Raw genomic sequence first — 12,527 nt, forward strand, 5'->3', positions numbered from 1 at the left:
CAGATTAAAAGGACACAAAGGAATTCCGTGTAAATCTCTTTCAAGTCTGTGGATGTGACAGTGTTCCATTCTGACCTGGTGATTCTTTTCTGGTTTAACCTACAGTTGAGGATCCTTCATGTATCAGGGTGATGAAACTTACAGCTTTCTGGCAAGTTGTACCAAGAGGACATTGCAAGCCAGATTTACCAGTTCCAACATTTTGCTTTGATATACAGTGCTGTCTCAGTCAGCGTCTGACCCACAGGTATGCAGATGCCAACCCCTAAGCACCAGCAGTTGTTTCTTTCACTTGGTGGAAAATATAACCACAAAAACAAACACAGGGAGAAGTGATTCAAAGAGTCTGAATCAGCAATATAGAAATGTGCAAAATTTATTTTCTGTACTTTCTGATTTTGTCCCTTATTTTTTCTGATGTTAGGCACAACCCTGGTAGGAGTGGAGAGATGAACACAAGTCTTGATGACCGACTCTTTTCTGTCACCAGTGGGTGATGCCTTCTGGCAAATTGTGATTCCTCTCCTCATCAGAGTGAGAGCTGAGGGAGCTGTAGCATTAGAATGATTACAAAGCAACATTGATTGTGTGCCTGCAAGGGATGTTCATTTTATAGGTCATTGTCTCAGCCAGGAGGTTGATCCTGTGCTTATCCTTGGTGTGCAGATGAGGAAACTGAGCATTAGGGATGCTTACCCAGCTGCGGTTGCCTGGGAGCGTGCAGCTGGTGGATGATGGAGCGGGGTAGACGCTGAACTGGACTGCCTGCTTAAACAGTTCTAATGCAGAGATCTAAGGCTAGGAAGTAATCGAGGGTCACTGTGTGTTAGGCACTTAGTAATTGTCACACAATGACTCTTTGGTCATTATTCTCTTATTTTTAAAAATAAATAAAACAGGCCGGGCATGTTTTAATTGCCTCTAATTCCAGCACCCAGCACTCTGGGAGGCCAAGGAGGGTAGACTGCTTGAGCTCAGGAGTTCAAGATGAACCTGAGCAAGAGCAAGACCCTGTCTCTAAAAAAAAAAAATGCATGAAACAAAAGGCCAGTATTATCAAGTTGTTTAATCAAGACAACAATAAAAGCCGAGTTCATACCTAGGCTTCTGTGTTGAGCATGTCCACACTCTCTCCACTGTTTGACCTGTCCCTGTCACCATTTCCCACCCGCAGCCACCAGTCAGGGGCAGGGCGTGCAGGCTGTCTTCTGGAGAGCCTGGAATTATTCCTAGGCACAATGTTTTCCTCAAAGGATCGCTATCAAATATAATTATTTAATTCAGTAACAAATGCCATATAGTATGTGTTCAATAAAATTTAAGATGCTTCAATGATTATTTAACATCAATTATTAGTTTAAATCTACTTTTGCTCAACCTGTTATAATTGAGAAGAATCAGGAATGTAGGTCTAGGAATACAGAGTAAAGACTCAAGCCTTGACTTTTCTCTGCTGCATTTTTCTAGGGCCTCAGGATTTTGCTACTACTGACGGGTCAGGGAAAAGTATACTCTTGATCTGAGGGGCATTGAGTCCTAGGGTATGAGCAATAAAGCTTGAGTCAGAAAAACAAAGCTCAGTCCTCAGCATTTGCTTACTAACTCTATGACCTCTTCAAATCATTTAAATTCCCTGTGTTTGTTTTCTCACCTATAAACTGGGAAAAACAAAAATATCCAATTGTTTTGTTTGCAGGCATGAGCCAAGCAAGTATATTTGGCTCTTACGGTCTGCTGTCATCCTCCCACCCCCGTTCATTCATTCCATGGCAAGGTTGTTGGTGCTAAAGGCTATGTTTCTTCCAATTTTTAGTCACCGAGAAAAATTTCCATTTTTATAAAATCGAACGCATTATCAGTAAAAATGTTGCCTTTATTTTAAATAGATTATTTATCCTCTATAACACCATGTGATGTGCGTCTTGTTAAGTGATGTTAATGCTATTATTTAAATATTTTAATGCCCCATTCAAGAACTATTAGTATCTATGCATGGATCAGCCATTAGAAGAGCAATTTTTCTGTAATCAATGATCTTCTGAATTCAACTTTATATTCCTTTCTCCTTTAAACTATTTAAATTATATCTCAACATTGTTTGGCGTTGGTGTGAACATTTGCGTGTATGTATGTGTGTAGGGTCCCTTTCTTCCATTTTCTATCATTTTCCATTTTGGGCCTTTGGGAATTGTTATTAAATAATTTGATTGTAGAATGTTACTGGATATGCATGGCATGATGCATTAATTAAAATAAATCTATCCAAAGACTTTCATTTGTGGATTTGTACTCCTAAAGCACTAAAATAAGAAATGTTTATTTGTTGCAGACTATTACCAGATGATTTTAAATACCTGCCAAGCAGGATGCAGGTTCCCATGTGAGGAATTTCCATAATAAAATCTAGCACCTTAGCTAAAGAGGATAGTTTTACAGAAACAGAGAAAAAACAATAGCAAGTATTTCCCCTGTGGATAGTTTTAGCTATGATCTATCAATGTAGCTTATTTATTTCTGTCTTATTTTGTGCTTTTGTTTGGAAACGTAATGCAATTTTACCTGGATGCACTCCTGGATAATCAGGAATAGCTCAGTATGTTGGCTGGCTCTGCCAGAGGCAAGACCTCCACTGCCTCAGCCCTCCCCGCACCCACCTCTCCAGCAGACAGAAAAGGGTTAAGGACTGTTGAGAAATAGAGGCGAGGGGAGGGAGCCCCCTGGAAGCCATCCCATGATCAGGAGGCCGTTTGTCCGGCTCTCATCACCTGCTCGGGCACAGCACAGCGCGTGGTGCAGCTCGCTGCACTGCTGTGTGTTTGGAAGGAGGGATGCTGCTGTCAATTTCTGGGACCGCTGCTGCGAGGAGTGGGCGTGGCTTTGGCGGTGTGGATGCTTGTTAGGAAAGATGCTGAGTGCTTTTCCGTGAGGAGTCAGGGCTGGGTGTGTAAGAGAGAGGGAGGGAGAAAGAGAGGGAGGGGGAGAGAGAGAGAAGAGGGAAAGAGAAAAGACAGAGGGAGGGAAGGAGAGAGAGACAGAGAGACTTAGAGGTGCTGAAAACCCAGACAGATCTGGGAGAGGACTGAGAACAGACCTGGAGCGCCCAGAGAACCTCTCGAGATCTTTTGGGGGAGCCTAATAAATGTGAACATGAGGTCTGTCACTGGAGCTGTCCTTAAGATGCTACTTCTGTTATCTACTCAAAATTGGAACAGAGTCGAAGCTGGGAATTCCTGTAAGTATACAGCAAATGATTTAAAACTTGTAAGGGGGCTCTCTGTAAAACTTTGATTCTGTCATTTTTATGATTATTATTTGCGACTGGAATTGCTGCAGAGCATATTGCTATAAATGAAGCATCGTTCAAAATTCTGCCAATATGACTGGCTTACTGTTGTCTTTCCTCTGGGTCTGGTCAAAATAGGCAAAGTATCATTTCTCCTTTTGTATAGGAGTAGAATCTTACTCTCTTGTCTTTGAATATTCATTAAGCAGGCTTAAGTTCTCGTAAAACAGCAGATTAGCATCTTAACCAGGGAATAGTCTCAAATGTCTTCTTTTTTCCTTTTTGAAGGATTATTGAATTTTAGTGGAATTATGTCAAACAGAAAAACAATAGGCAGACGGACTTGACATTATGCTGCATAAGCTTAGATTTCTGAAGTTTGCGATTTGGCAGAACAGTAGCTGGCTGTATCTTTAAAATGATGCAGGCTAATAACTGAAATGTACTGCAGACTTCAGGAGCAGCAGAACTGTTGGAGGCAAACCTCAGTATTAACAGCTGTGTTTCCAGTGCTGAGGAAATAAGTCTTAGAGCCTTCATGAAAGAGGGGCTGGTTTCTACATTCTGCTTAAGGGAAAACCATTCAGGTGATCTTTCAAAAGTAGTATTCTGTAGTGGTTGAATTGTTTAACTTCATAGATTTATGATTGAATATAATCAAGTTTGGGAAGATTTATTACAACCTTATTTCTAATTTAAATATCATCCAAAATAACTTGGTGGACTCCATTCATCTACACTTTTTTAGAGAAAGAAAAAAGTTTTAAAAGTTACAATTCACTAAATGAAAGAAATTTCCCTTCCCAATGAATGATAAACAAGTTTAGCAAATACAAATTTTTATATCTTTCTTGGATTTTAAAGGACTGGGAGGACTTTAAAACAGGGCTGTGAGGCCTGTCCAGAAATTTATGTCACTTTTGTGTCTCAGGTTTAGTTTGGGAAGAAGCAGGTCAGTAGTGAGACTTTTGCTAGGGGTTCTGATGTAGGAAACGTGAACTTACTAGCAAAAGCCAAACGTTCTTTCACACAGCATGGATGCTGCAATTCTGTGTTTCCGTTTAAAATGAGCTCCTTTAATGTCGTGCTGTATCTATCATTCCGAAAAGAAGAGAACTTCATTCCTGGTGGTGCACTGTATTTAAGATTCAGTTTTAATTTGGGCTTATGAAAATCTCATAAGTCAATAAGATTTGCATAATTTCACTCAGTGAAAATCTTGGAATTTTGTAATGTAGCACTTTGCAAACATTGCAACAAGCAACAACAATACAGATGCCTACATGCAAACCAAGTTTTGTAGAAAAGGCTTAAGTAAGTCATCTTCCAACTACTGAAGTTCAACCAAAAAGAAAGGCACTAGAGGTCACTCTTACAATGTAAAGCACATCACCCCGAGCATCCTTCCTTAAGAAAAGCAGAGCTTACATCTGGCCTGCACTCAGTCCTGGCTTTCCAAATGCTACCTCTAGTTGGATTTATAACATGTTAATGTAATTAACTGGGCTACTAGTTGTTCATGTTTGTTTGTTTTATTGAAGCCTAGTAAAAAGCATAAGATGAAGACCAACTTGAAATAGCTTTCTTTTGTAATGTGTCTTCTCAGGAGAGGGAAGGTGAGCTGCTGTGGAGATCTGAGCAAAGTCTGTCCTGACTGGGCTGCTTGCTGACCCTTAAAATTTCAGTTCTTATTCTCCATTCATTCAGCTTTGCTTTGTTTAAGAAGTCGTTTAATGCCCTTCTAATCATTTGATGAACTTACAGAAACTATAAAAATTTAAATCATAAGGAACATTTATATATTGAAGTTGGAGTTCTTGGTTACCATGCATACATGTCAAAAGTTGACTGTTGAAGTGTCAAAAATGTAATTAAATGGCCTTATGTAATTAAAGTTGCAGTTAATGATTTCTTGTTTATATTTTGACAGTATGATTTGTAGCAGTATATATAAAAGAAAATATTTTATTTCCTGATTTTTATTTTATTCCTCAATATCTAGATAGTATCTTTTTTTTTTTGAAAAAGGAAGATATACTTGTAACCAAGCCATGGTTGAAAGTATTTCACATGTTTTATCTTTTTTGAAAAAACAAATATTTTTTCCCCAGCAAGGTTGGAATTTGGTTATGGACCAAGCAATCGTCAACCAGCATAAGCATTTTTGAAGCATTGTAATCAGTCCAATAATCAGGGTAGGACTTTATATTAACAAAAACTGAATCAATTTTGAATACCAATACTAAAATTGGGAAGGGATAGATAGAAATAAAGAAAATGAAAGGTCTGTCTTTCAGGGGAACACAAAGACTTTTTCCCTTTATTTACAGAAGATGCACCAGAAGCAAATCCTGCATCCACTGAGTCAGCCCAAGGCTGCCAGTGTGGAAGCTGTCGAGGGACAGAACTCTGTAAACCCAGGACAGCTCAGGGATTAGGCAGACTGTAATTAAAAGGATTCTATGCAAACACATACATATGCACATGCAGGCTCGCATGCATGTATAGTTCCTGTGTGTATATAAACATGTATAACCTCCTAGACTCATGTGCTTGCGTGCTTTGTTGGCCGTGTTAAGGACCCGTATGTCTAAAGATGAAATACGTTGAATGGGGAGCATTCTCTGCCTACTGGTGCCTGTGTGACATTTCACAGGTACTGAACCAGCCCCACTTCTTTTCTCTCTGTTTTGCTCCAGAGGAATTTGTTATTATATTGAGGTGTCCTTTTCATGAAAGTTGAGAGACAGATTCTTGTAGAAAGGCTTGCTCTTTGAGAACTGTACCGGCTGTTGTTGGTTCCTTTACTTGGTACCGAGAGGTAGCCACTGAAAGGGAGGCATCTCATAATCGCTCTTAGGAATCTACAGTCTCTGAATGTTCAGACATTCTTGAGGGAAGGGTCAACTCACCAGAAAAGAAGGAACAGGGGTAAGTACTAAGGCTAGGAAGAGTTTTGCCTTTATTTTTACTCTTGAGGTCGTGTGGTGGGGCTTTCTAGCCTCAGGTAGTCTGAGCCTTACTCTGAGAATAATTAACGCTCACCACGCAGCTTACCAATGATTTAATTAGAATTTAACTTCTCACTGTGTTCTTTCTTTTCTTTAATTGAAATAAAGGAAAGAAAGATGTATGTACTTCGACTCCCATTTCTAATAGCAGTGTTGCTTTATTGTCATTCTTTTGGTGTGTTCTTCCCACTTTTTCACATGAATCCCAAATAATGTCTGATGAGGGCACCTTCTAGCTCTAGGATAAGATAGCTCATGGGCTAATACGGCATCAAATTCCCATAATACTTAGTTCTAATTCAAAGAAATAAATATAATTATTGTCTTATGGAATTAATTTTGGAATTTATATCGCATATGAACAATTTTTATATTGGAGTTAATCTGTATATCAAGATTAAATTGGCTTACTTTTTTAATGAAAATGGATTAATACAATTATATAGCATCAACTATAAGATGATGTACTATTTAACTCAGAGTTTGGCAAACTATGGCCCATAGCTGAATCTGGCCTGTTGCCTGTGTTTGTATGGTCCATGAGGTAAGAATAATTTTTCCATTTTTAATTGGAAAAAATTAAAAGAAGGATTTTTCATAGTGCAAAATAATTGTATGAAACTCAAATTTTAGTCATCCATTCATATTAGTAGGCCTGTATGACAAAAATTTTACTCTTTTATTAGTATTACATTTCAAATGTTATCAGTAAAATTTTGTTAAAATTGTTTTCCTTCTTGTTCTATAACTACCATGCCTACACAATATTCTTTACTATCTAGCCCTTTACAATAGAAGTTAGTTGGCCCTTGACTTGAATAATATACGATATGATATGGTGAGACACAGGTAGTGTATAAATTACTCTGTTCTCATAAAATTTAGTCTTAATTATTTAGCATACAGATACATCACTGTAGAGTTATGGTACTGAAGGTAATGCCATTATTACCAGGACCTGTAACAGAGAAGATCTTTGAGTTAGTATTTTTCTTATTTTCTTTTTCGTTTTTTTTGCAGTTTTTGGCCGGGGCTGGGTTTGAACTCGCCACCTCCGGTATATGGGGCCGGCGCCCTACTCCTTTGAGCCACAGGTGCTGCCGTCTTGTTTTCTTTTTAAAGACTTTATTCACGTGTTTTAATATCTCAGTTGGTATGAATTATTTGTAATTATTTGTAAAGTTTCCACAGTGTTGGTTACTAAGAGGGCATATTTAATCTCAGGTAATTCTATCTGTATAAGATGTTCAATAAAGTACATAAGTAATTCCATCTTACATATTTTGAATAAAATTTTTGCTGATATTTTACATTTTCCTCAGTGTAAAATATTCTACTCTATACCAGTCAGATTTTGATATACAGACTACCATTTGGAATCGCTGATTACATGAAGGAAACATTCTGTTTTTTTTTTTTTTTTTGTACTTTATTAAAAGTTTTTTAGTTGCCTTTACAAGACATTTTTTAACATTCCCAGTTACTGTGAGGGTACATACAATTGGGTGACAGTGATTGTGTTTGTAAGGTGAGGTGTCAGTTGTGGTTGCGTCCCTCACCCAGGAAATGTGCCGTACACCTGCGCATTGTTCTCACCAGAGAGGAACCCACCGACCCCGTCACAGCTCCCCCCTTCTTGGATCTAACTGAGTTGTTCTCTCAGCATGCTCACACGACGGAAACATTCTTAACAGAAGAGTGATATTGCCCCTGTGACTTTTTTTTTTTTTTTTTTTTTTGTGGTTTTTGGCCGGGGCTGGGTTTGAACCCACCACCTCCGGTATATGGGGCCATTGCCCTACTCCTTTGAGCTACAGGCGCCACCCCCCTATGACTTTTTAAGAGGCAACTTTCTTGAATCATTGGAAAGTTGATTTTCATGTAAATACTGTCCATTACCTGTGGCTCAGTGAGTAGGGCGCCGGCCCCATATGCCGAGGGTGGCGGGTTCAGGCCCAGCCCCGGCCAAACTGCAACAACAAAAAAATAGCCGGGCGTTGTGGCGGGCGCCTGTAGTCCCAGCTACTCGGGAGGCTGAGGCAAGAGAATCGCGTAAGCCCAGGAGTTGGAGGTTGCTGTGAGCTGTGTGAGGCCATGGCACTCTACCGAGGGCCATAAAGTGAGACTCTGTCTCTACAAAAAAAAAAAAGAAAAAAAAAAAAAGAATTCAAAATAATTAAGTGCCTTTCACCCACCTATATACCATTATAATTAATTTTATGCAAATGCCTTGTCCATTTGGAATTGTATTTACTTTTTTGATTTCCAGGAATAGATCTTTGGTCTCATTTTATTTATGTTACACTGTTTACTGCAGTTTAAAAAAATGAATTTAAAATCCGATTGGGTAAATATTTAAAAAAGCATTTTCTTTGAAATTCTACTGTAGCATTATTTTCAAAATAAATGGCCATTTGTTAAAATAGTTTATTTTTCATAACACTGTTTTTAATGGTTCACTTCTAAATAAAGATTTGTATGTCTCATCAAAACACTTTCAAACTAAAGAAAACTTAGGCCAGTGTCAGAACTTAACTGGTGACTGACTCTGGGTGTAAACAAGAATTGTGACAAGATTTCATGGCCCTCTGTTAAGTAGTTGATTAGAAATGATGAAGTTGGCATTGTGTGGCTTTGATTTTTTTTTTATTTTATCATGGAATATCAGTCACGTTTACCAATACTCATTTTTGTAAATTTAATACTATGTTTAGAATTCAAATCTTTTATAACTCAGATAATCAATATTGGAGCCTCAATACTGTAAAGTAATGAATCATTTGACCTTCACTTGAAGAAGTCCTTCACTATTCTTTTTAAAACCTTTTCCTTTCCTCCATGGTAATTAAAAGTTTATGGAATGTTCTTGTCCCTGAAGGCAGTAGGAAGAGTAAGAAAAAAATGTATCCAACTTTGTTACATAAATCTTAGATATGCATATTCAGATTGGTAGCTGAGTATGTGAGTGTTTCTGGTGAAATATTAAATAATAAAGACTTTGCTGTGATTTGTTTCAATGGCCTAGGGTTTCAATTATTGCTTATAGCGTATTTTTTCATTTTTATTGACTCATAAATTTTGGACTCAACTTATTTAGAATTTATCTACAATCATTGCCGTTTTTCAAGTTAACTAGTACAGTAGGGAAGAGTGGATAGGAGATGTATCTTGAAGTAGCCAGTCATGAGATGAGGGGAGCTGTGTTACTGCTGGTGCCTGTGGTAGGGTGAATTCTTATAGAATATGTCCATGATTGTTTCAATGGGTATTTTAGTTAGAAATGTTTAGGAATTTTCTTAAACAGACATCTTCAAGAACAGGTCTTGAATTTTAGCATCAAATGCTAAGACCAGTTTGATTTTAGTCACTTAGAAAAGAGAAATATCAGAAAGAAATAAACATCCCAAGCTACATGCAGAAAACATTATGAAACTTTTGAGACCCTCTGGTTATCACTAAAAATCCTTTTTAAGGGAAGAATTAACTCATGAAAACCCCAATTAACTGAAAATACTGGAATAAAACAATTTATTTCTAATATTTTTATTTTGTTTTGTTTTTTGAGACAGAGTCTTGCTATATTGCCTTGGGTAGAGTGCAGTGGCCTGATCATAACTCACTGCAACCTTGAACTCCTGGGCTCAAGTGTTCTTCCTTCCTCAGCCTCCTGAGTTGCTCGGACTACAGGTGCCTCCACCACACTTGGCTAATTTTTTATAGAGTTGGGGGTCTCATTCTTGCTTAGGCTGGTGTCAAATTCCTGACCTGAGCCTCCCAGAATGCTAGGATTACAGGCATGAGTCACTGTGCGTGGGCAAATTTACCCTTAAGATTGACATTGTAATTTAAAGACTTTGAGGTTTAAGAAAAAGTTTAAAATTTTTTTGAGAATTAATAAATAGTTTATCTATAATTCTAAGTTATAATCAATTATATTTCTAAATAACAAATATATCACTGACCATTCAGATTGTCTTCTTAATTACTTTTTTGAGAAATCTTTGGTGTCTGAGATTTCAACATGTTACTTTCTAGGGTAAGTTCTAAGGCTGTAGCCGTTTGAGTGCTTCACCTAGGGGTGCACACATGACTTATGTATGGTACGTGTATTTATTTGACTTCTGAAACTAGGCTTTCTTCTTTTTAATTTATGATTTAAGCTTTTTTAGAGTGCTGGCTACTTCAGGGGCCTAGTGGCTCTATGTTAGTAAAGACCAAATCTGGTATGTTCTGTGTACAAACAAAGAAACTTTTGTTTCCTAATTGACTTTTGGAGTATACAATTCTGTCAAAGTACCTCTTGGCAGGGTCTTCACATCTGTGGTACCTGAAACTACAGAATTGTGTGATGATGAAGAATGTACACAATCCACTGTACGTTCTCATTATTTCTTCAGTTTGCCTGTGGACCATGTGTATTTGGGGGAGGAAGAGTGTGTAATTGAGGTTTCTTTTTTTTCCTTTCAATGAACTTTCATCATGGTTCATGGAAAAGTGGTACTCTGGTAATAAAATTGGGGAAATGGCATAACAGGAGGTAAAAAAGAGCCTGTTTATGTTACAGTTAATGAGTCATTCCAGTGTAATAATTGGAAAAGTGAGTGAAGCCTGAAAACATTTGACATTTTAAGTAGTTCAGAATTAGTAACTATAAAATTTTTTAATGCCATAAGTGTTTAATAGAACAGGGATGAAATTTATCTCTACGGTTTTTAAATCACAAAGGAAAAAAATGGTATGATATTATCAGTTGGCCTATAGCTCTAATTACTTTTTTTATTAAGTACCTCTCATTACTTGGCAGTGCTCTAGAATAAGATATTAAGTCCTTCTAAATTGTAAAAGACATATTTGTTTCTGTAACCATTTTGTTCCTACGAGCAATTACGGTACTCACAAATGGGGTCATAGGTTTATATTAGTTTAAAGCAGCAGGTAAATAAATAAATTCACCTGCCTTCCTAAATTACATTTATTGTATAATTTTTAGAAAAAATTATAACTTGTAATTTTGGTACTTAACTCTGCAGATATAACTTATAGAGTTTTTTTAAATGTCCTTTGAGTAAGGACACTGATGAACACTCCTAGGAACTGGTTGTAAGCTTTGGAATTGGTAGTTGCCCAGATGACCTTGAATGGATATTTGATTCCCTTGGGCCATACAGAGATCCCCATGTTTTCCCGTCAGTATAAATCAGTTGCTTTTGCTACACCAGACCCCACAGGGGGATTTCTTAGAAGATTTGAGAAAGCTAAATTTCTGGGCTAAGAGCTTTGCGCTGAAAGATTGGAGACATATTCAGATCTTCAAGACTTATCTTTAGTTTTTAAGACATTAACATGTGTTTGTGTTTTAAAGTTCATTGATCAGCAGATGACCAAGGAGAAGAAAGAAGATAAACTAAAAATAGTTTGCAAAGGAAATGAGTTGCTGAAATGAAATTACCATTGTGTGTGTATTTAGGAAGATACTGTGAGTGGGCTTTTGAGGACAGGCCATATTGGTAGGGGAAATGGAAAACCTTGCCCCTTGGTGGCACCTTTTGAATGAAGTAATGCTAGAACATAGCATAAGGTTGTTTCTTATTTGCTGTACATACCAAGACAGTCTCCAGTGTGCTTTCAGAACAGTATGTGTGATTAAACATTCTCAAGAGGTTTTCTTGGATCAAGTTCAAATTCATCCCAAACAGGGAACAATGTTGATTTTTCGTAATTTAAAAGTTCTTTGTTTTCTAGGATAAGATAGGAAGACATCAGGACCCCCAACATTTAATTCAGCTTCTTTTCAGACCCTGTGGGTGGTAGTCTTTCTGAACATGGCCATGAAGGCAGACTATGGCAGGAGAGATTTTGACTTGTAAACCACTAGATAAATTTGAAGCATAATTCAGCTCTCGAAGACAATGCAGTAAAGTGATACTGGTACCCCGAGAAGGGCCCTGTAAACAAAAGTTTAACACTTTCCACATCATTCACTTTTATCTCTTGATTTTGGGCTGATTTCAAACAAAAAGAATCTCTCTTCGAGGCAGAAAGCTGCATGAATGGTTAGTGATCCTCATAATTAAGGATTTATAATACATATTTACATTTGCCATGTTTTAGATGTTTAGGACTTAATTAAAAGAACATTGCTAAAATAAAAGCAATTCTTTCTAAATTGGTGATGAGGGAATTCTGTGTGCAAGGTTATAAAGCTGCTCATTAGACTCTTTTGTTCCAGAGTG

General features: G+C 37.4%; 1 protein-coding gene across 2 annotated transcripts in view; it reads left to right on the forward strand.

The window, feature by feature from the left end:
- The first annotated feature begins 218 nt into the window (after positions 1–218).
- CNTNAP4 (contactin associated protein family member 4) overlaps positions 219–12,527 on the forward strand; it is a 269,620-nt gene continuing 257,311 nt past the window's right edge. Inside the window, exon 1 of one of the 2 annotated variants that reach the window (XM_053608592.1) lies at positions 219–247. Coding sequence is in view for 1 of the 2 variants with exons in the window: in XM_053608584.1 (XP_053464559.1) it covers positions 3,148–3,232 (85 nt within the window). In the remaining variant the exon portion in view is untranslated. Of the gene's footprint in view, positions 248–2,879; positions 3,233–12,527 lie in introns of those variants that run through there. The other variant, XM_053608584.1, reaches the window with a different exon arrangement.

Source organism: Nycticebus coucang, chromosome 2 (genome assembly GCF_027406575.1).
Source record: "Nycticebus coucang isolate mNycCou1 chromosome 2, mNycCou1.pri, whole genome shotgun sequence".
NCBI lineage: Eukaryota > Metazoa > Chordata > Mammalia > Primates > Lorisidae > Nycticebus > Nycticebus coucang.